This window comes from Equus przewalskii, chromosome 4 (assembly GCF_037783145.1).
Source record: "Equus przewalskii isolate Varuska chromosome 4, EquPr2, whole genome shotgun sequence".
Lineage (NCBI taxonomy): Eukaryota > Metazoa > Chordata > Mammalia > Perissodactyla > Equidae > Equus > Equus przewalskii.
The window spans coordinates 78526305-78549648 of NC_091834.1; the positions used below are offsets into that span (position 1 = coordinate 78526305).

General features: G+C 39.3%; 1 protein-coding gene across 18 annotated transcripts in view; it reads right to left on the reverse strand.

The window, feature by feature from the left end:
* Positions 1 to 5672: 5672 nt before the first annotated feature.
* Positions 5673 to 23344, reverse strand: part of CADPS2 (calcium dependent secretion activator 2) — a 496160-nt gene continuing 478488 nt past the window's right edge. For all 18 annotated transcript variants that reach the window (XM_070616447.1, XM_008514417.2, XM_070616451.1 and 15 more), the window contains 2 exons: positions 11984 to 12088; positions 5673 to 6558 (listed from right to left, as the gene is read on the reverse strand). In XM_070616447.1, the coding sequence (XP_070472548.1) occupies positions 6388 to 6558; positions 11984 to 12088 (276 nt within the window). In that variant the 3' untranslated portion in view covers positions 5673 to 6387. The remainder of the gene's footprint in view (positions 6559 to 11983; positions 12089 to 23344) is intronic.

Below are 23344 nucleotides of genomic sequence, written 5' to 3' on the forward strand. Positions count from 1 at the left end.
CCCCACCTCTTCCTATCCTTTTAAAGCTGGATTCTTCAATTGTCTGTTGAAATTGAGAACAACCTTTCCTTCTTTCTTAGCAAGCTCTTCCTAAGTACTCCTACAACTCTTGGTCCCAGACATTTTAAGGGCTGGAATAAATGATGCTGGTTCCTGCTTGTTTTGGCCCTCCTAGCCAGGGCGCGCCAGGAGGGCCACACAGCTAGTGGGCTCCTTGTCAACCAGAAGGGATGGTGGCAGTTCCCCTTTGCCTTGAATTGTTTTCCTGTAAAATGGGACTAAATCAAAGCCCACTTCATTCTTGGGAGGCTTTGAGATTGAAAAGAGTGTGAAAAATAAAGCTACTTTACATGTGAAAAGCTATCTATCACCTTGTTAAAAAGTTCAGCTATAAACTTTTCCAAAATAGCTTTCAGACAACTGTATTTAAAACCAGCCCTTCTGCTCAATGATTTGATTTCTGGCTATATACACGGAAATGTTAAAATACACGTAAAGAGTCACATTTGCTAAATTATTTTTCACAACCTTGAGGACTTTCCTTTTCCTTGGGGGCCTGCTCCCCACGTTCAGTCCTGAGTTCCCCAGGGGACATTTTCTTCTGTAGATTCACGAATTAACCTTTCACAAAAACTTTTCAAAAATCCCAGTTTGATTAAAGCAGGCTTCGTCTCTTTAGAAGCAGTTATGCATTTCTAAAATTAATCAACTTTCTGATAGACTATCTTAATTACATGAAAGAACACACCTAGCAATCACAAAATGCAACAACAACAAAAAAACTGGGCAGTTTGAGTGAATGACGATGAATGAGCTTCTTCGATACAGCAACTTGGAAGCGTGTTTTAAAAATTATTGTCCGACTTCCATGGGAGGAGAGAGGACTTTTCAGAAGCCCTCCCCTGCCACAATCTGCAGCTTCCCTGGCCTTTCTGGGCTTCATTTTCCACTTTATGAAATCCAATCCTGTTGTGTTCTGACCTTTTACTACATAACTCCTCTTTAATGAAACTTTTTTTCTACCTCCCTATCAAAATCTCCTTCCAAAGTTACAATTAGTTTTGCTTCCTTGGCGTTTTAAGGAAATGCTCTGAACAAGAAACTTCAGCATTTCAAGTTTTCTTTTTGCCTGTCACAACAAGAGAGGTGTTACCTGTTGGGGATCAGGAGGGAGGTAGTGGCAAAAGGCAAACTAGGATTAATTTAAAGCAGATAAAGGAAATAACGTGACACACCACTTTCAGTTTTTGCAAAGGTACATACTGAGAGTAGGGCCTCCAGAAACAAGTCTGTGCCAGGGCCCAGGAAAGAGCAACTACTCTGCCTGATGGTTCTTGAGTTTGGAATCAACTCTTTACTTCCTCTCTGACCTGAGAACCACTGATCCGACGGATGGAAGCATGGAAGGAGATTTTGGACAAGTCTAGAATATGTTTATTTGCTGATTAAAAAAAATTTTTTTTTGGCTCACAAATAAGCATACATATACAGCCACCCTTAATGGGACGTTGCAAAGTACAGGGAGATCAATAGCATGGTGGTATTCCGGAGTGGGAGGTGTGTGTGAAATCCTGTTCCTCGGTCTGGAACTCAGACGCTACAGGCAGGCGACCTTAACGGAGGGATGGCGGTGGGAAACATCCCTCTGGTTGAAAAAGTAGTTCTAGTCCGAGGCCAAAGCGGGGCTCAGTATCTTCCACTGTCGCGAGTGAGCAGTTTCTGCATCCCCAAGGCCACCGCGTGCCTGGCCCCAGCACCACCAAGGCGCGCATCTCCCTGGCCGCGGAAGTGCTGGGTAGTGACCCTGGGGCGCCCTCGGCCGGCGCTGGGCCTCCACTCTGTCGGCGTTTTCCTGACAGCCTAGAAGGGCTGTCAGTTCAGCACTCCGGGGCAGAACTTGGTGCTGGCTGCCTCCCTCGGCTCCTGCGATTTTGGCTCGGCTGCCCAGGCTGGGCTTGGTTCGCGCTGGGGCGGCTTGCTGCCTCCTCTGCCTCTCTCTCGGTTCCACTTCACATTTCCCAAGCGCTGACTGTGTGCACACCTCTGGTCAGACGTCCAAACACCTCTGGACGCCATTCTAGGCTTCCTTAGACTTTGCAAAACATCAAGGAACACCAACTTGCCTCTGATATTCTCTTGAATTCAACCTACTGGGCACAGGCTGAGGCCTGGGATTCCTCGCTTGTGGTCTGGCACCTCTCGGATCATACTCATCCGGTTTCAGAGCCCCTGACCAACGTCATCCCCAGTGGACCCAAAGTCGCGTCTCCAGCTGCCTGCCTTCCCACCCGCAGCTCCGGGACTGCTCTCAGCAACGCCGGCCCTTTCTGGAGACAGGAGTCGGCTCGCCCCTCCCCGTCTCCTCCTCTCCTCCCCCTAGGCTGGCCGTCTATATAACCCCAGGACTGGACAATTCTAGCCAGTCCACGGACACGCCAGGGGCGGGGCTGAAGATCCGCAGAACTGATTGTGATCTAGAAGGACCCTGTGCCGACGACGCTGGGGAGAATGGCCGGTGAGAGTTGCAGAGGCTGGCCTTTCATGGTTTCTTCTGAGTCCATCCTCACATCACGAAATAGTTAATGATCACAACTTACTACATGCCTCTAATTCTTACAACCACCTTCCTTATGAAGTGCCCATTTCAGAGAAGTTAAGTAACTTGCCCAAGGACACAGAGCTCGGAAGGGGAGAAGAGGTGTAGGTGTTAGGACTCCAACACAGGCTTTTCTGGCTCCAAGGCCCCGCGCTCTTTACGGTTCCCTAGGCTGCGTCATGTGCACCCGTTCCTGGCTAGTTCTTAAATCAGAGGGCTTCTTCATTTGGGAGACATAGAATTCATTTTCTCTCTCCTCCTCTTCTCTCAGTAGTACAAACTCACACTCCAGTGCCTACTTCTCCCTTAAAACGATCAAATATTGCACACGGATAAAGGTCGCGATTGACTGTCACTCGTGACTTCTGGAACCCAGGCTCCGAGCTTTGCGTTCACAGCCTGTACCCGCCTCTGCTTCCTTAAATATCTTAATTCAACGTCAGAGAGAAGAGCAGCGTAAGGCCGCTCCGCACCCCATCTTTTAGCCAACGCTGGAGAGTCTTGCCCGGATCTCCCTGTGGGGGCACCGGCCCGGTCGCGTGCTTAGGGGACGTCCCTGCTTCGGGGTCCCCGCTCTTCTTCGCCTCTGCCCGGCCGCCCAGGCCGGTGGCTGGACTCCAACTGCAGCAAAGTACCGGGGCCAACGGAGCCGCCGGCCTTCCCCAATGTTCCTGCCTACCCAGCGACAAGGACGGGAAGGGAAAAGGAGACCCGCTCCCCATAGCGTCCCCCTACATAGTACTGGGGCCGGGACGTGGGGAGGGACACTCAGTGTAAGGACAGGATGTGCACTGTCCTCCGAACTCCAAGGGTCGAGGGCTGTCGGCCGGGCAAGGGGTTGCCGCGAAGGCAGCAAGCGCGCGGCGGCCGACTTGGCTGCTTCCTGGCCAGGAGATGCCCCGCCGCCAGCGGCGCGTGAACATCTTTCAGGAACATTGATCTCTCACCTCCCTTTAGGGACAAGGACCGGGAAATTTCCATCTTCTGTTTTGGGAGTAATAAAAACGACCAAGCTCTTGCTCTAATCTCTCCCTTCTAAACGCGAGGGACTCTGCGCGCCTGAGTGGGCGTCCCACCAGCGCCCGGTGCGCTCGGCCGCCAGCACCCGGCGGCCGGGCCTGGGGTCCCTGCGGGACGCGGCGCGGGGCGTGCCCCTCTCGGGAGGCAGACGGCACAGCAGGAAGGGGTTTCGGGGCTCCCTGAGCGGCGACAGCCAAATGACCTCTTTCCCACCAAGCGCACCTTCCACGAGCTCAGGACCCTCTCATCCACGGTCGCCGCGGGCGTAGGAGGGCGGCGCCAGGCCGGGCCCCGCTAAGACCCTGAGGGGCGGGGTGAGAGCCCCGAGACACCGTGCACGGGCGTTTTCGCAAAAGTAGCAGGAAATCTCTTCTCCTGAGACGGACAATGAATAAGAACTAAAGGGAATTCAAGTGGAAAAATCCATGAATGCAAGAACGACCCACAGCTGGAGCCCAGAGTTTCACATTAAGCTGTGTGTGTTCTTTCCCTTTCCGGGAAAAGGCATTGCTACTATTTTTCTCCAACAATGTTTGGAGAAACTTTTCTTCTAGCCGTGTTGTTTAACAAACCCATTCCGGCTGGAAACTAGACTGTATGAATTATTTTCTCCTGCAACACTCACCAGAATGTCCTAAGAATGTACTTTTTTGCCCTTCCGTCAAACCATTTAGGAGGGTAGAGCAAGACATGCTTTCGATGAAATTCCCTTTTTAAAAATAATACTTTCTAAAGAACACCACTTGGCTTCCTTTAATAGACAGATGTTTTGGCATTCACCCTAACAGTTACACACACCAATGAACAATTATTAAGTCATTTCAAGCAATTTGCAGTTATGTTGAGGAGCATTTCTGGGCAAAAACCCAAAAACGACTTTTCATTCTTTTTCAGAGTTACTTTATACATTTCTTTTTGTACACCTTTCTGTGGCTCAAAGGTTATTCCAGCTACTCTTCGTAAAACTGTAAGCCTCTCCATTACCTGACTTTGACTGCTTTGTTCTCACTGTGCAGCTTGGAGTGGGGAATGGAGCTTCTAGAAATCTCTTGGGTATAGAAGGGAAGGAGGAGCAGAGAACATGAAAATCTGGAGAGAAGCTACAAGAAGCTGACCAGCAAAGAGGGCCAGTAGGCAGGTTGAAAAGGTCAGACCAGCAGCAAGACCCTCCTGCTGGCCCCAAGTACTTCCCCCGCAACACATGCTTTCCCCTTTATTTCTGAAGTCTATCAGCTAGATCTTTCTTTGAATGTATATATACGGCTAAGAGGGTGTCATCAGTCATTGATACTTTAGGACAAAATAGCCAGTTACTCTGAGATGAGCTGCATCAAGGAAATAGACATTTTACTTAAAGGAAAAGAAGGGTAGGTACTGTCGAAGTACAGAGCAGTCTGAGCTGTGCAGCAGCAAGTTTGGGGAGGGTACCAGTGGGGAATTTAGGGTAGCATGACTGGACACCCCATGGCTTGAAGAAAGGATGGTATTGGGCGTGAAGGTGGAGAAGAGAGGGAAGGAGAGCAGTCCCAGACAAACTGCCTTTCAACAATACTGAGCTGGTAGAGTTCGTCTCTAATCCAGGAAAGGGGAAGAAATCTCCTTCCACGTTTATTTTGTATCACAGGGTCTCTTACCCCTAGGACCCAGAAATTGAGCCAAAACCATATTGTATAACAATTCTGGACTAAATAGATTTTTGTGGGCTAGTCTGGGTACCTAGTCACCATTTATACTACCACGGGAGAATGAATTTGGAGGTCCAAGAAGTTGTTTCTAATTGCTAATGCTAATCTGTTGCTAATTGCTAAAGTATGAATTGCTGTTAGTAATACACAATATGAGTATGTAGTCAACATTACTTTTGCTAAGGAAATATGCTGCATAGTAACTTTTTTAAACCAATGTGTGTGCCCACTACATGCGAAGCACTGTTAATGTCTTTTACTCATTTGACTGTAAACAAAAAAATAAAATGCAAAGCCAAATTCTTGGGATGTTTGTAATACTGCAAACATTTTTTACTGCATTTATACAAATCTAATAAATACAGAAGGGGTTATGACCAAATGGATTTTTATTGCCTGTAAGCCGTTACACTGAGAAGAAGAATATGGTATGTTGACAGCAGCACACTTACTATCCCATACTTTGGGACTTTTTACACTTGAAAAAAGAAATGTTCAGAATGGAACAAGACACGAGCCTGGTGGATGATCTAGTCTATATTTGGGTTTGATGGTCCTTTAAGCCCAGGAATACACCTGCAGGCCAATTCAGAGTACTAGGAACCAGGGTAAAGTTTTTACACACATCACAACAATGGCAAATTAACTATGAAACAAACCTTGCACATAAATGGTAAACTGTCAGGGGCACATCATTTTAACAAGGGTACGATAGAGCTGGCGCAGTGATCAGAAGTGGCTTCTTCTCACAATGGTGTATTATGAAAAATACATATCTCACTTCACACGCAGGACATCACTTTGATGTGACTACAGCAAAAAAAGTCAAATATTCTGGAAAAAAAGTTTATGGTCCAATCGCGCACACAGCTGAAGCTTCAGGTCAAGTTACACAACAAAAGAGGCTGATCTTCAAAAAAATACTTGGCATTCTCCCCTTTAACTCTGCTTCCAGGTTTACTTTTTAAATGTGGAGTGAAATACAAGCATTTTTATTTGGTTCAAACAATCACTGTGATTACAAGGACAAGGTCAAAATAAACAATGTCAAGGTCCCTCCTCGTCCTTGTCCAGAGCGGTGTGTTATCAGCCTTCTTCTTCATCACTGTCTTTCATGGTAATGCCCTGCAGCCCTCCTCCTTCGGAAACAGAGGCTGTCGCCTCCTCTACTGTCAAGCGTCTGTGTAGAGTATCATAGGTCTTGCTGTTCAGTGTGCCTTCCAACACACCCTGCAATCGGAAGTCCCTATAGGTTTTCTGGAGGAAGAAGAGAGAATTTGCTTAGATAACTTACGGATAACATCTATGGATGTATATATATCTATATGTTCATGCAATCAGTTGGCATTTCAATAAATGATCCTGGACAACCCACTAATGGATTCAGATTGTGGCTGCCCATGTCAACCACCTTGTTGGTGTATTTCGGAGGAGAAAATGAAATGAGGAGACTTTGGATGGTGCTATTCAAACTATAATGACTATGAATAGATCAAAATGTTGTGACTATCAGAAGACAAATAAGCTTTCCCCCCAAATATTACTAATTGCACAGAATTAACTATTTGAATAACCTGCAACAAAGATAAAATGATATGTACTTAGTACACTTTTAATATGAAGGCATTTTTAGTTTTTTTTTTTTTTTAAACGATTGGCACCTGAGACAACATCTGTTGCCAATATATTTTTTCCCTTTCCCCAAAGCCCTTCAGTACTTAGTTGTATATTCTAGTTGTAGGTCCTTCTGGTTGTGCTCTGTGGGACACCGCCTCGGCATGGCTTGACGAGCAGTGCCATGCCCGTGCCCAGGATCCAAACTGGCGAAACCCTGGGCTGGGAAGCAGAGCGTGCAAACTTAACCACTTGGCCATGGGGCTGGCCCCGGCATTTTTAGTTTTTCAATTGAGGAGTCTTTCCTTTAATATTGAAAAATACATTACATTTTATAAAATGCTTTAGCTTTTGGGAAGAGGTTTGTGGAGGGAGAGGATCAATTCTTATCAATAAAAGAAGTTTGCACTTTTAGCTTTTGTGAATTATAAAATTTATATGTACCACTGGGTAAAAATTTGTGTACACCCTAAAGGTCTGTATGAATTTTGCCCTTTCCTTTTCAAATTCCATTGGAATGTGAAATGTCAAATTCTGGCAAAAAGCTTCCCGAGATGGGCTAATAAAACATGTATTTACATTTTTTGGGGAAGCAGTAAATTGTAATTTGGTGTATTATGTACAAAATAGAACAAAAGGCATCTTATTGTTTATATAGTGATTCTTAAAAATAACAGAACTCTGGGTTCTGTCGCACTTAAGATATGTAATCTACATAACTCCTCAATTTTCTTTTCCCCTTAAGTGTAATTTTCTTCATATATGATTTTTCTACGACTAAGCAAAACTGGCATTTTATTACTGATTTTTAAAATTGCAGGAAAAATCTAGAATGAGTTCAATGGGGAAACAAAGAACAAATGAAGATATCCCATTCTGTAGAGGTACTTCTAAGGCCATTTTAAATGCTAAATATCTTTTAAGCTGTTTTTACTGTCCTATGTTAGATTTAGAATATTAAGCAGTCAGATTTCAATGGACTGGCCCAAAAGTATCACTACATATCAACGTGCCACTGTTGTGTTCTAAATGATTGCTAGAAGGCTTTTTTTTGGTTTGTACTTAATAGATGAAAAAAGTCAAGGGGAAGGAATGTTGCATTTTATGGTTCAATATTATAACTCCAATAGCTGGAAATTAACATTAAAAGATGCTTGATTTCACTCAACACAGTAGAAGGAAAATATAATATTCAGACAGTTGAGCTGAAGGTGCTTATTCACATGAGGTAGAAAGTGCTGATGGATGGCATCTTAATCCCCTTGATATCACACCTGGGTTACTCACAGACTTCTGGGAAGGAGGAGAACCCTTACAAGCTAGTGGGACCATTGGTATTTTCACATTTCATCTTCTTTCATCTGACTTATGCCCCACGGTATCACACCAAGTTTCAGAAGTGATATGCCAAAAGTAAGTATGGAGGATGAATAAATTTTTCATTTGGATAATCATTTGTTATAAATAAAATTCATATTTGAAAAGTCCACCACATGCCCCCAAATAAACGGAACTGTGAGGAATGCTGTACAGTATCTGAGGTCAGTGTCTCAACAGCAGGTAAAGTTTAGATTCAGAGAGGTTTTTTTTCTTGAATGATCAAAACTATTTTCACTTGGATTTTAATATTTTAAAACACACACAACCACCATTCTCACATTATCTAAGTTATGAAGCTTAGTACTGCTAATGTGGTACTCTCCTACATCAAAATTAGTGGTAATTTGCATCAGAACCTGTGAAGTAACTCTGAAAGTTTGCCTGGAGAATCTGGTAACTGATATACACGACATTATTACCATACAGATTTGTGGTTAGCCTATAACAGTCTAATAGTTAGACTGAAAATGTATCAGGCACACAAAATATTCATCTACAGATGATGTATCTGGGGATATAATTGTTTTATTATTTATTATTATTATTATTGTTCCAATGACAATTATAGACTGAGTTTGTGAGTTCCACTTTATTTTATTAGAATGACTTTCCTTAAACTTAGCATAATTATCAGTAAGTTGGCCAGGACAGATTTGTATTGTGGATGTGCCGTCCTGAACACCTTCTAATTTACATATAATTAAAACTCCATATCCTTATTTTATTAGCAAGGAATAACCAGTTAGGGGAGCTGAGGGCAGGTTTCCCTGCAATCTCTCTCTCTTTTTAGAATTCATAAAATGTTATTTGACACTTGGACATCCTCTGTGGCTGCCAATGAAAGTCTGCTTGGCTCTTATTTAAGACAAGTGCTGGCCACGGGGTGCCGCTCACTTGTCTTCTTTTCTCCTAGTAAATGTCGTATGGCCACCAGGGAGAACACAAATCCATCAGCCATTTTGATTTGAGGATTCTATTTTTCCCCCTTCCCAAATAAGTCTGATCTTATAACTTTGCAAATAATTTCTTAGTCCTAAATATTTTGTGAAAATCTTACTGGAATTTGATTTTTGTTAGTGAGAAACATGAATGAACCAATGAATGTCTATGAGGGATAAAGTTGGTTATCACATAAATCTTGATGGCATCTGGGTTTCCATGGGCACAGAAGAATGACAATGCTTGTGAGCCGTAAGGACTAGATTGCCAGGGTGCTGGACTCCTGGGTAGAATACACGACTCTGCTGTAACATGAGGCCAATTCTAAGTGATCTGGATGGAAGGAGGCCTATTCAGGGCCCTTCACAATGCTAGACATGTGTTATTTAATAACTTCTTAAATTTACCGGAAAATGATCATTATATACATAACCATATAGGTTCTGAAGAATGATGCATCTTTGTATGAAATTGGTTAGTCTGTTTATATTCAAAGCAGGAAAAAAATAATTAAAACATTAAATCATTAATTCATCCCAATTTTCACTGTGGAAATAATCACTTTTAATTATTAAATGAATCCCTAGGACTTGATAAAATCTATCAGCCCAAGAAAGCACTGGCTGAGTCTGGGGACTTGCTTGTGGAAAACAAAATATGGAAAGTCAAACATATTCATGAAATTTAATTTTATATTTATCAGTTTTGACTATTGGTAGCCATAATGAAGAATATATTAAAATAAGATAAATCATTGGCTTAGAGCTCAATGGAAATGTCACCATGTAATGTGTAAAATTATTGTTTTTTTCTGTTAAAATATTCATTGGTGCTTGATCTTTAACTATAATGATGTACGAATATGAGAAAAGGAATAACTTTGAAAGAAAAAAATGATGGGCTAATAAAAGATGGAGTTTTACTCTAAAAACAAAGTAAAGAGCTTAATCTATCTATACCAATTGGCTGAATATGGAATTTCCGACGTCTTAAACACAGTAGACATTGGCTTGAAAATGTGGCTGATCATAAGGGTAACCAGCTAATCCCAACATTAGTCACCGTGTAGACTGAAACCGTAACATATACATGTATTTAGAAGGTAAACACAGATTATCCTGATTCTGTTTAATGAAAAACAAACTTCATTTGAAAGCTCTCCAAGTGACAGTTACAGAAACAAGGAAGAAACAATGGAGAAACTAAGGCAAATATGAACAGGTCATAGTGTGCTTTCAGTTTCTTTGTAAAATGAATAACACCTGGTAAGAAGGGTTCTGGATCAAAGGTATCTTGTACATTGAAATATAATGTGTTTAATAATATTAAAAATTAGCGGGTGGCTAGAATTTTACATGCTATTTATGAGTAATCATGATTGCTATTACTGCACATTATAGATCTGCTTCTATGTTCCAGATGTGCCAATTTTTTTACTTTAAAACAGAAGTTTCCTGTTTTTGGATCTTTCTAATCTGTGATAAGCTGTGTATCTGTGGCACAAAAGAATCTGTATTTAATCAGACTGCAGGAACCAAGAGAATGATGGAAAATATTTTAAGGTGGATAGAAACTTCCTTTAAGGATGGAACACAGTAGTTATTCTCAAACTTTAACATTATTTGGAAAGCTTCTTAATACATAGATTGCTGGGCCCCACTCTCAGTCTGATTCAGCAGGTCTGGGGCAGGGCCCAAGAATTTGCGTGTCTAACAAGTTCCCAGGTGATGCTGATAATGCTAGGTCAGGAATGACACTTTGAGAATCACTGTGTATACGTGTGTGTATATATACGCATATCCACATACATTAATATGTATGTGTATATATACACATGCACATACATAGTGTGTATATATATATGTATATAGGTGCATGTGCATATACGCACATACACATTTGTATGTACCACTTTGATAAATGGTACTAAAGTGGAAGTAAAGGTCATTTGTTTAAAGGAACAGCTGATTTTCAATAGCTTATAGTTGTGTTTTTAGCCATAAGGTAGGATTTGTCTCAATTAAAGAAAAAAGTTACACTTGGAGCAAATTTTGTGCTTCCACTAGAATTTACAAAATATGAAAAATCATGTTGAATAAAATATATCATTTTAAAGCCTGTATTCACTAAATATAACATGTATGTTATTACCTTTTCTCTTGAGGAGCAAAAGTCAAAATGGCCTTGCTGAACTGATATGACATCTGTTAGTAGTTTTCGATGGTACCTAACACTCAAACTGATCATCTCTTACATGTAAGAACTGGCATGCCTCCCAAAGAATTCAAGCAGTGATAATGTATTACTTTCATATCAGGACATAACAGAATAATGGATATTCTCCTTATCCTACTGGCAAATACAATTCAAATGCCGTCATAATGATAAATGATCCTAATAAATATGAAGGAAATGTATTAGGAGAAACATTTCTATACTCAAGAAAAGTCATCCAAAATTATTGTGGACCTACTACAGTTAGGTAAATGTGCTAGGGCCTTTGTGTACATTATCTTAAAATGTGATTACTTGATAACAAAATATTTTTTATTACTGCAAAAAAGACAAATTTATTTAGTAATCTAACTGAAAATGGAAGCAAACAGCAGCACATCATTGCTGAAAGTGATGTTTTTAAAGTACTTACATCCACTCAGTTATATCAAATACCATTTTCTTCTATGTCAATATCTTGCCATTATTCTCTATAGCTTGGTGGGCAATTCACATCTAGACACATTTTGTTTACCTTCACAATCTTGATGAGTGTCTTCAGTTGGTAAATATGAAGCTGAAGGTCTAATCTATCAGCCAACCACACACAAATGACTTTCATGGAATTGCTGTACCATTGCTGGAAAGAAAGATGGGGGCAGAGGGGAGGAGGACAAAAAAGAAAACAACCTGTGCAGTATTCATTTAACAGATTCGGTAATGAGGGGGTAATGAAACACTCTGAAATGACCACAGATCAGCACTTGAAGTCAATAATGCTATAATTTCCTGTTAACAGAATTGTATGTTTTGCTAGAAAATCTGCTAAGTTGACCTAGGCTGTTCTTTACATGAATTAACATTACCGTCTTTCAGCTGTACCATATTCATGGGAAACAGTGTTTCTGCACTTGCAGCCTGGCAGCCTGCTTTGTAATTTGTAGGTAACAATGGGTACTAACTACATGTTATGGGACTGAATGGACTGCCAAACAGCAGGAAAAAAACAGGTAAATTATTTTCAAAGCAAAATTTCCTATTAGCCTGTATGTATGTAAAAAATCAAAGAGTAGATGCGTTAAGCCATAACACATGTAGTCAATACCTAGAAATAACATTTTAAAGGAGTAATGACAAAAAGTACTCACAACTTTTTTGAACGGTAATCCTCAGTCACACACTCATCTACTATTGGTTGTTACATATTTGTCAAGATGTTCTAAAACCACCTAAAATAAAGATCTGACATCTTAGGAGGAATCATCAGGATGGAATTCTTGTGCCTTATAACAATCACGAAACAGATGTCAGTTGACCACATTATGAAAGGAAAAGATGCTTCATTTTGCAAGTTTTTGGAGGGTTCATATTGTTTTTTCTCTTTATAACAACTTTCTGGAGGGAGAAACTGAAATTCTTCTCTAATGTAATTTCCTGTTCCTACATAATGCCTGTGAGTACAGTAAAAGGAGAAATTTTATTCCTATTTTCAAAAAAAGGCAATCTGCCATCAGTGGTGATATTTTCAGAGATTCAGTGACTATGTGCCAAAGGTAGGTTCAGGTCATGCTGTAAGAATAATAATGCTACTCATTCAGATAACAGTGAGAAATATCAAAGCCCATCTAGCACTTACGAAATGACAAAAGAGTTTGCAAGAGAAGGAATTTTGTGCCTTATTTGTGTATACAAACATAGTGACATTACAGATCACATATGTGTGTGCATCTTTTCTTAGGTATTCAAACAGAAAAAAAATCTTAAAAAATACTTTTCTTTATATAATAAAACAGTAAATTCAACTTCTAAGAAATCTCCAGCGATACAAATAAGTCTGAACTTCATCTGTACTTGTACTAACATTGTTTCAATAATATTTAGTATAAGAAGTGGTATTTTAAGCATAAATTACAGATGAATTAGTTTCACATTTCATCAGACTTATTTCTATTAATTTGTTAGTATACTGAACATGCATAAAATAATTAAAATGAAGAACTGATTTACTAAATACTATGATATCAAATAGATGAACGAACATTTCCAGTCTTTAAAATGTGGAATAGATCATGATTTTAAAAAAATGTTACTTATGTATTCAATTTTGCTCTTTCCTAAAGATCAATTTCTTAATTTTCAGGACATGTAAAGTGTCAGAAATAAGTTTTATAAAATGAGATACTTAAACTCCTAAATTCTTAAAAAATAAACTGCTAATGAATTTAGTACTTCAGCTGACATATTAAATCTCAAAATCTTCTATAGACTTTAATTTCTGATATTTAAATTCCATACTTCCTTATTTCAAATTATTTATAGCCTCAACTTCCTGAGTTCTATTTTAACACAGGTAAATATTCATAGGTATTAGTGATATTGAATATGAGTATACTGAATTAAGACCCTCACCCCTACACCACTCTCCAGATAATTTGAAAGCTAAAATGTAGTCATAATGGTTATCACTCTTAAATAATAGTGCTTCTGCAGGGGATAATAAATTTTTCTTTTTTTTCAGGGCGACAAAATATGATATATTGTACGAAGTCCAGCATAACATATTAGTTAATCTTAAGTCTGTTAGACTGTAAAATTACCATATATGGTAAGTTATATGAATTTGAGGAAAATAAAAATAATTTAAGATTACTACATATGCATCTTTATGTTCTTAAAATCCTAACATCTTTTAAAAGTAACTTCATTTTTCCATTACATATAAATGACACTTATGGTTAAGTGATAATTGAAAGGACATCTAATAATAAAGAAATTTATTATTAATATAACTTCTTTAAACACAAGGTCAAAATTATGATTTTAGAGAAACACATTTTGGGAATAAAATGATCTAAAGTTAACTATAAAAATAGAGAAAAAAGAGAACTATTGTTAAAAAAATGCTTAAGCTACTTTAGCATCATCTTAAAAGCAAACAAATTATTCTATAAGGAAAATTCTATAAGAAAAATTATTCTATCAGATAAGAATGCATATTTTTCATTCCTAAATCAAAGCATTTGGAGAATCCAGCTAAATCAAGCAAATGAGAAAGCAGTAGCTTAGCTTAGAGTTTCTTTTGCTACTAAGAATGAGGTAACAACAACAAAAAACCCAGTAGGACCGTTTCTTTCTTGTATATGGTGAAATACACACAGATACCCCTAAACAAGCAAGCAAGACAAAACCATCAAACGGAAATCACTAGCACTTTCCTATTTCTGTTGCTGGAATTGATATGTTCTTCTTTTGGATGTGGAGTATGCTAGGTCCTGTTTTTGCATCTTGAGAAAAAAGTCAAAGGTAGGTTAGCTTTCTTCTCTCCACACCAAACCAAACCAACCCCCCAAAGCAAACAAAGAGGAAAAAAACCTGAAAAGGGTGAATGTGCAGTTTAGAGTAAATGTTAGAAAATGTCCTTCCATTTTGGAAAAGTTAATTTTATAAAACAACTTGGTTGACTATTCTCTTTTCCCTTCAGGGGATGACAAGGAAAGGGCGTCACAGCTCACACCGAAGTCCTGGGCATCGCATTACGGCTTTCTTCTTTGCTTGGGTCTACTTAGGACTAAAGCAGTAAGTGTATATTCTACTTTTTTTTTCCCTACAGCAATCCATGACAGCAGCCTACCACTTTAACAAAAAATAAGGTTTTTTTTTCTTTTTTGTGGTTCATTCAGCTCCTGTAAGGGCATGCATTTCTCACTTCATTTTCTTGAGATATCTCTTTTAAAGCAAAAATAAAAGAAAAGGAAAGGCTAGGGTTGACTCTGTGAGACCCCTGTATTTATTCACACTTATTGTGCATGACTGTAGACTGGTAAATCATATTAGCAGCCCGTCTCCCCATCAAGCTGCTACTTGCTTTCCAGCCCTGGGAAGGTTCAACAAATCAACAGGAGCACGGAAAACAGAACATCAGTCTAATCTAGTGTTTAAGGTGAAGTTTTCAAACCCAATCTAAGAAGATCTTTAGAGCAAGCAACAAGCTGAAGGGCTCAGAAGGTGGTATCGACAATAAAAGAGTGTTGAAATATTGAGAAGCGCAGCACTTGTGCATTTTTAATAACAAGAAGGTCAACAAGGACACAGCTCCCTCAGTGCCAGGGGTTGCCACTGACTATGGAAATTGCCACACCAGAGCTATAAACGCTTGCAGCTCATCAGCTTTCTTAAACACCCTGAACCCCCTCAGTGGACCTTTAGTCTTGAATTAACAAACCAAAGCAATGAAAGAGGGTGCAGTCTGAATGGCTGGCATTGATCCCCAACTGTGTTAGCACTGCTACAGGCCCTGAAAAACTCTCTCCATTGTCAATAGAAATTGACAAACCTTCTCTCCTAAATAGTGCAGCTGAGCCGGGCGGGATCCACGCAGCTGTAAAGGGCTCTGCTCTTGGGGCCGGGGAGCACTAACAATGGAACAAGCATGAGCTCTTTGTCAGTCCCAGACTCGGCAATTTTCTAACAAGGATTAAAGTTGTTTCTCCGCAGTGCTGGTGAAAAGAGATTTAGCAACATACCGTGCTTTCTTCATGCAAGTTAAAGAGAAGTAGCTAAGGAATTTCATTATTCTGTTGACTAGCGAGAATACAGAACAAATATATTAAATATGCACAGCTCCCTTTTCTGCCTGATTTATAACATTTTGAGGATGATTCAATTAAATATAACACTTATTGCCTGGAAACAGGCACTTCACATTTATTTTGGAAGTCTTATTTTTAAAAAGTCCAGCTGCTTGCCACCTGGAATGAGGTCTCAATACATACTAATGCACAATGCCTTTAGCCCTTCTGTGACTGATATTCCTAAATCTAAATCACAAGACCACATAGGGTTTATATATCGTGGCTGCTTCAAGCAAATGATTTCTGTCAGAATGTGGCTTCTGATGATGATGGCGAGGTAAAAATAGCTGCTTTGCTAGGGAACAACTCTGTGATATATTTGCTGCTTAAGTGTTTAGCTTTTTATTGATTATGAATTGGTACAACTAGTTGATATATTTCCACTCTTCTCCAGCTATGCTTATCTCAATAGGTGAACAACAGTGGAAAAAAAAAAAAAGAACCAACACTTTTTAGTGCACTAAGATAGGGAATGGCTAAATTTCCACAGTATGTATGTATGTATGTATTTATTTTAAGAAAAGCTGTCTGTTTTACAAGTGTTGAGGCACCGTGTTGAAATAAAATACCATCTGAAAATCTCACCTTAGGAGACGGGTACCTTTTAAACGCTAAGTTGAATTAAATAAAAATAACAAAAAATAGTATTTTTGAAATGCTGAAGGTTTTGGTAAGTTGAAAAATACAAGCCATCCTTTAGATCATTTTGTAGCTTTAGACAGCAACAAAATATTTGGAAATGTTAATACCCTACAGTTCCACAAGTATATTAAAAATATAAATATCTCACTATACACTGAGCGTTCCTTTTGTCAATAGTACATCTATTTAATAGAACTAAATTCCTGGCCACTCATTTCCTATTTCTAAACGCTAAAATGCAAATTTAACATAAATGGTAAATTTGATACAGTAATACCAGCATTTACTCCCCTATTCAAGGCATCCCACAAAAATGACCATTTTTGGTTCTACAAAACAGACCTCCGAAACATAAGCATTTTTTAAGTGTAAATTTTTTGCTGGTTTGGAATAGGAGTAAGGGCTTTTTTAAGGAAAACTGAAACCAGTCAATTATGGTTAAAAATACCGGAACTGTTCAACCCAGCCTATACCTATCAACATTCCCAGTGAGACCCAGAGGCAGACATTCATGGGGGAAGAGAGAGATCACATCCGGACACGGCAGCTCAGGGCTGGCTGTCACACACCAAAGCAGAAGAACATCAACCCAGAAGCTGAGAGGGCGAGTAGTACTGGCTCCTTTATGCTCCTATGGGCTTGACTGAGCCTACCTGTCACTTGCTTTCTCTCTGCCTCAGTTTTCTCATCCGTAATATGGAGGATAGATGATATGAATCTAGCTTTTAAAATAAGATTTTTTTTTTTTTAAATTATGAAGGATCTGTTTTGTCTTTTTTTGTGAGGAAGATTGGCCCTGGGCTAACATCTGTTACCATTGTTCCTCTTTTTCTTTTTCCTCCCCAAAGCCCCAGTGCATAGTTGTATATCCTAGTTGTAGACCATTCCTGTTCTTCCATATGGGATGCCACCACAGCATGGCCTGAAGAGTGGTGTGTAGGTCCGTGACTAGGATCCGAACCGGCGAACCCTGGGTCACTGAAGTGGAACGCGTGAACTTAACCACTCAGCCACAGGGCCGGCCCCTAGAATAAGATTCTTATGCTTTCCAGAAATACGGAGATTAGATTTGACTGTCAGAGGAATGGGCATGATTAGAAACAATATAACTTGTGATTCTTGTAAAAATGAACTGAAGGGAAATGCCAATTGTCATTCTTTTTCTTTTTATATGCTGCTCTTCTCTGCTAGAAAACGCAAGTCTAGAGTTCCAGGACTTTCCATTACTTGTTATTTTGTTTGCTTTTAACTCATTCATTTTGGCCTTTTAGTAAAGTACAGACATATAAAAATGAGACAATAAGTATAATGAGGAGTGAATGAGATTTATAAAGAACTGTGAGGTACAATTTTTCTTCTTATTTTTTTGCATTCTGATTATAAAGCCATTTGATCTTTTTTTAATCCTCCATAGGAAGTTCAAGTGCATCAGTTAAAATCTCATTTAATTCTTACAACAACCTCGATGAGGTGGCTATTATTATTCCCACTGCGTGTATGTGGAAACTGAGTTTAGATTAAGCAATTCACTTCTACAAGTTTATACAACAAGTATAAGTGGCAGGGTTAAGATTTATACCTTATATCTCGAGGTATAAATCTCCAGAGTCTGTGCTCATGACTGCGAGGTTATCCCATCTCTTTCTAGAAAATAGTCTGGATTTCTGTTCCGTTAATAAAATCTCTGATTCTTTAAGGGTAGTTTATTGCTTCCAGTAGACAAGTAAGAAAACAACCATCACCATTCCTGGAGGTTCCTGATAGGCATTGTAACACAGGATTGTGAAGTAACACAGGACATTCTTATGGATTGTTTCAAAGAGGCCCATCACATTTTCTTATAAGTAAACACAATCCGCATTTCCAAAGACCAAAGATATTTGTAAACCCCATAATGTAAATAAAATTCTTGAAAAGAGTCACACTTCCTGTCAGGAGAGCCAACCAAATGGCTCTGTGCCAGCCATCTCCCCCATGTCCCCTTCTTAAGACCTTTTAAAGTGCCATACACCCTAATGCTTAGGAACACTGGAAAAAAAATGTTTTCACTGAAACAAAACAATGCAAAGTGAAAAAAAAGATCTTTGGTCCATTCATAAGGGGACTCGATCTATACATGCAGCTTTCTTCATTTTTTTATTTTTATTTTTTTTACATAGAACAGAGAAGCATCTGATTCATGTCTTTTTTCTTCTTTGTTTGACAACCTCATATTCAGGGTGATTTTCATGTTTTAACTGGATCAGGAAGTCTGCAAAGGAGAGTTCATGAGCACTATGGTGTCTGTTAAAAGAGGGAAAATGTAAAATGTGCTAACATGAGAGGGTAGGCATACACTACCTAATAAATACTTGTTGAATGTTGAAAACACTTTCCCACTCTTTAAGTTCATTACTTTTCTCCCCAAACTCCCCACACTTTTTCTTTTAAAAATAACCAAGATATTTCCAGAATTAGATCCTCTACAATTACAAAACAGAATAAGTTACATAACAGGATAGGTTCCATAAATTGGGCATGGCACAAGCTCTTTTCCACTCACCACTATTTCATTAATTCCACATTCCCTTCATTCCAAAATGGCCAGAAAGCAATATTATTTAACGAGTATATCTTTCTCCACACTACATGAAGAGCATTAAAATCACTACTGTTCTTCCCTACTCATTATCAAGTAGGCAAGCGCCTCTCTCAGTTTATTCTGTAGCTCTGCTACTGGTGCTAAAAAGACTAGTGACTATAACGTGAAAATTCCAGATGGTCAGTTGTTCCTCACTCTCCTACCTAATGACAAATGATGGGATGCACACTGGCTTGGCTAATCTTTTGACTGAAATGATGAATCAAAGATTTGGCTGAACTCAGTGGTCAATCCAGTACACTGGTGTATGTACCAGTTTGAGGCACAGACAGTCTATGAATGGTTTATTTGGGCGCTATAAGCTTTTCATCTGGATAAATGACTCATTTGGAATACTATACATAAAATTTTGGTCAATATTGCATTTAAAACAATAATGCAGAATATGGATAAAAATAAACTAGACTCCTGGAACTGCTATTAAATGGCAGAAGTTTGTTTTGAGAAAAAACCTAGGCCTGAGAATCAACTTATTAGCAGGTCTTTCTGCTCCAGTTTCCTTATAAAAAATGAGAAACAATCATTACAAAATTATTTCGATAGTTCTGTAAGGACTGGAGTAAACTGCTACCTTTCTGTCTCTGACTCATGGTGTACTCCCACAGGAACCACTTTCAGTAAAGTGAATGACCTACTGCTCTGATATGTTGGGTTTCTCTATATCTATGGTTTCTGGACATGCCAGTCCCTTGGTCTGGACTTTTATCTCCAAGCACGTCTCCCTGGCTAGATCTACATGAACCTTTAAGACTCAGTTCAACCATTATTCCTGCTCTCAAGCCAATACTATTTCTTACTAGGCAGAATTAGATGCTTCCATATTTTCTGCTCATAGAACTCTGTACAGTTGTCTTTAAAAATATTGCACAACGAGCAATATGTCTGCCTCAATGGGTTGTGAGTATCCACAAGGCAGCAAGCGAGCCTTATTTTTATTGATATCTCCAGCCCTTAGCAGAATGTCTGGCACATTGCATGCACTACATTTAGCTGAAGGACTTAATGCTTTTAAATATTTGGAATTCTAAAGTGCTACATATATAATAGCGACAGGGTAGTTTTTCAATAGAAAAAAAGAGAGGAATATCAGAGCCAGGTTAATTGTTAATTTGAATCGCATGTTTCATTAATAAAAAAAAATTTAACAGATGTTAGCTGTAGAAATCATCAAAAAGTAAACAATTGCATTTGGCTAAAGAAATTTAAGAGACTAAACTGGAGCTTTAAGTGTGACAGTCTAATTTCATGCTAGGGGATGAACTCAAGGAGAGAGTACCGTAAGCCAACCCCCACGTCTATGTACATATATGAGTGCCCACACATACACTCTTACACACAAAGATATGATACCACTACAGGCTGAGATGTTGATGTGCTCAGCTCTTGGACTGGCCCTCCAGAGTTTGTCACACAAGCAGGGAGCTCCAGCATATGCCCGTGGGTACTGGTACCCATCCTTGGGGGTTATCTGAGGCTGTGGGGCATGTCTGGAAGTGCTGCCTGTGCATCTTCACCACTAAGTGACATGTCTTGGGTGCCTTCTATATTTGCTGGCATTGTGACTGTTTTTTTACAAAAGGCAGAAAAATATCATTGCTGTGGCATTGTTGACTTCAGTTTGAGGGAACATGAGAGCTCTCTCCTGGGAGCTGGTATAAGCCTGGCTTTTGAGCAAAGAACCCATGAAGGGCAGAGAGGGAGAGTGTGCCCTTATCTCACAGTCATGGCATTTGATATTGCAAACATTGCAGCTAGGAACAAATTCTGTGTTGCCCTAATTCTGGGCAAGTTTCCAATCATCCACTTGAAACAGAGAAATAAACAAATTTCATAGATAATCACTATTATCTCTTTTGAAAGGGCACTGGATTTTAGTTCTCCATAGTACATCCATCTAAAAAAAAAATCTGTTAATACCTATGCTCGAGATGAAAACATGAAACATTTTTATGTAGAAATTAACAACTTTTTCAAAAGACCCTTTTGGTCATAGAAATGTCAGCTCCCTTAGGGCAGGGACCTTATCTGTCTTCTTTAACATTGTATTCTCAGCCTCTAGCAAAGTATGTGGCCCATAAATACCGGTTATATGAATAAGTGATTAATAAGAGGGGTTTCAATTTCCTATTTTAATTAGAATCCTACCGAGTAATTGTGACAGACACATCCAACTATGTGGGACAAAACTGATGCACAACGTTTTATTCCCAACATCCACCACCATTCCTTACACATACTGAGTGAGTGGTGAATTGGATTTGTTTGCTAAACCTCATGCATTCAAAATATCACCTGAATGGACATTCTACATCAATAAACACATACATTATACATGTATAAGACAGGCAGTAACTGAGGGGAAAGTCAACAAAAAGAAATGTGGGGAATATATGGGACCAAATCAATGAGGATCCATAGAGCTAAAGTGTGGGAAAGTGATGTATTAGAATGCATACATAGGAATATGGCTGGAAAGAATCTGGTTCAGCCACATTCAAATACTGCATCCTATTCCTGACTCTAAATCCTAAACACAACAGAGAACACTCTGAGATGTTTCAAAGGACAGCCACAAAGATCATTAAAGGGCTAGAAAACGGCCTATGAAGAGAAGTTAAAAAATAGAGACTATTTCTCCTGGAGTAGACAAGTATGACAGGTGCCTTAATAACAGTCTTCATATATAGGATGAATTATTCCCTAGAGGATGCTGGCTACCTGCTTTTTGTTCTTCACTGAAAGGAAAAGGGGAAATGGGCTCAACAAGCAGCATAGAGAATTTAGGTGAGGTAGGGGTTAGAACTTTATTTCAAACAATATATTTTGCCCATATTAAGATAGCAAAATTTAGATGGCTTCTTACCTAGGGCTGAGCCGAGATCAGGAAATTGAGGGCTTTCTCGAGTTTGGGTGTTTATAAGTACCTTTGAAAATTGTTCTTTCATAGTTTCCTTTCAACGCATTCAAGAAACACATCTAGTGATGGTTTACTACAACAGCCGCTTCCTTACACAGATTTTTTTTAGTTGGACTTAGTCAATAGTGGCGATCTGGTTGCCACTGCTGCGCCCACTCGTGAATGGCACTGCCCTTGTAGATGGGGCTGGAGGGAAAGCTGCAGAGGGCGTGGTTGACAGAAGGGGAGCTCAAAAAGCCACAACAGAAAATGGCTTTCAAGCCATGTGTCATCTGCTTATGAAGTTAGGTTCGAAGAGAAGGAGAGTAGTAGCTATCAGTTCTATGAAAACATCACCCTGGTCAGCTGATAGAGATGCTGGTCTCAGGGGAGGCCTGGGGACATTGATTAATAAGTCACTAGTGGCCAGTGGCAGTGCAAGCATGCAGTCACTGTGGAAAAACCAGGCTTTGCATGGAGAAGTCAGAGTTTCCAGGCCGTCTTAAACGTGAAAGTAGCCTGAAATCAATACTAAATAACTTTTGAAATGCTCAACATGTTGCTTTGTAATCATTTCAACTATCTTTTATAAAATCAATAGAAGATTCTAATTTCTTCAATGACTACTAAGTCGTTGTTGGCTTGGGTGAGTGAATGCAAATGCTCATTTATGCATTTGGTGCATAAATTTAGAAAAATTTCTCTATGAAAATGAAAGTTCTGTCATCTTCCATTCATCAAAGACAAACTTTACCATTGCTAAGAGAGTTGAGGTGCTCAAGAACAATCTCTTTTTCCTATTCAAGCGAAAACCTCAGATCAGTTTGCATGTGAGTTTTCTTTTTTTAAATTCTGAGCACAATTAAAGGTGAGTTTAGGCTCTGGTGGAAATCTAAAGAGCATCAGCAAATCGGAGCACTGCTCAGCTTTTGAATTGCTTTTCTACTTCTCAGTTCTTTTAAATGGTTTTCTATGGCAGGAACATTTTTCTTAATTAGTCACAGCTAATTAGTGTTCTGGCATAGACAAGTAATCAGAAATGTCAGAGCTGCAAAGCTACATCTCCCTAATCCTTTGATAATAATT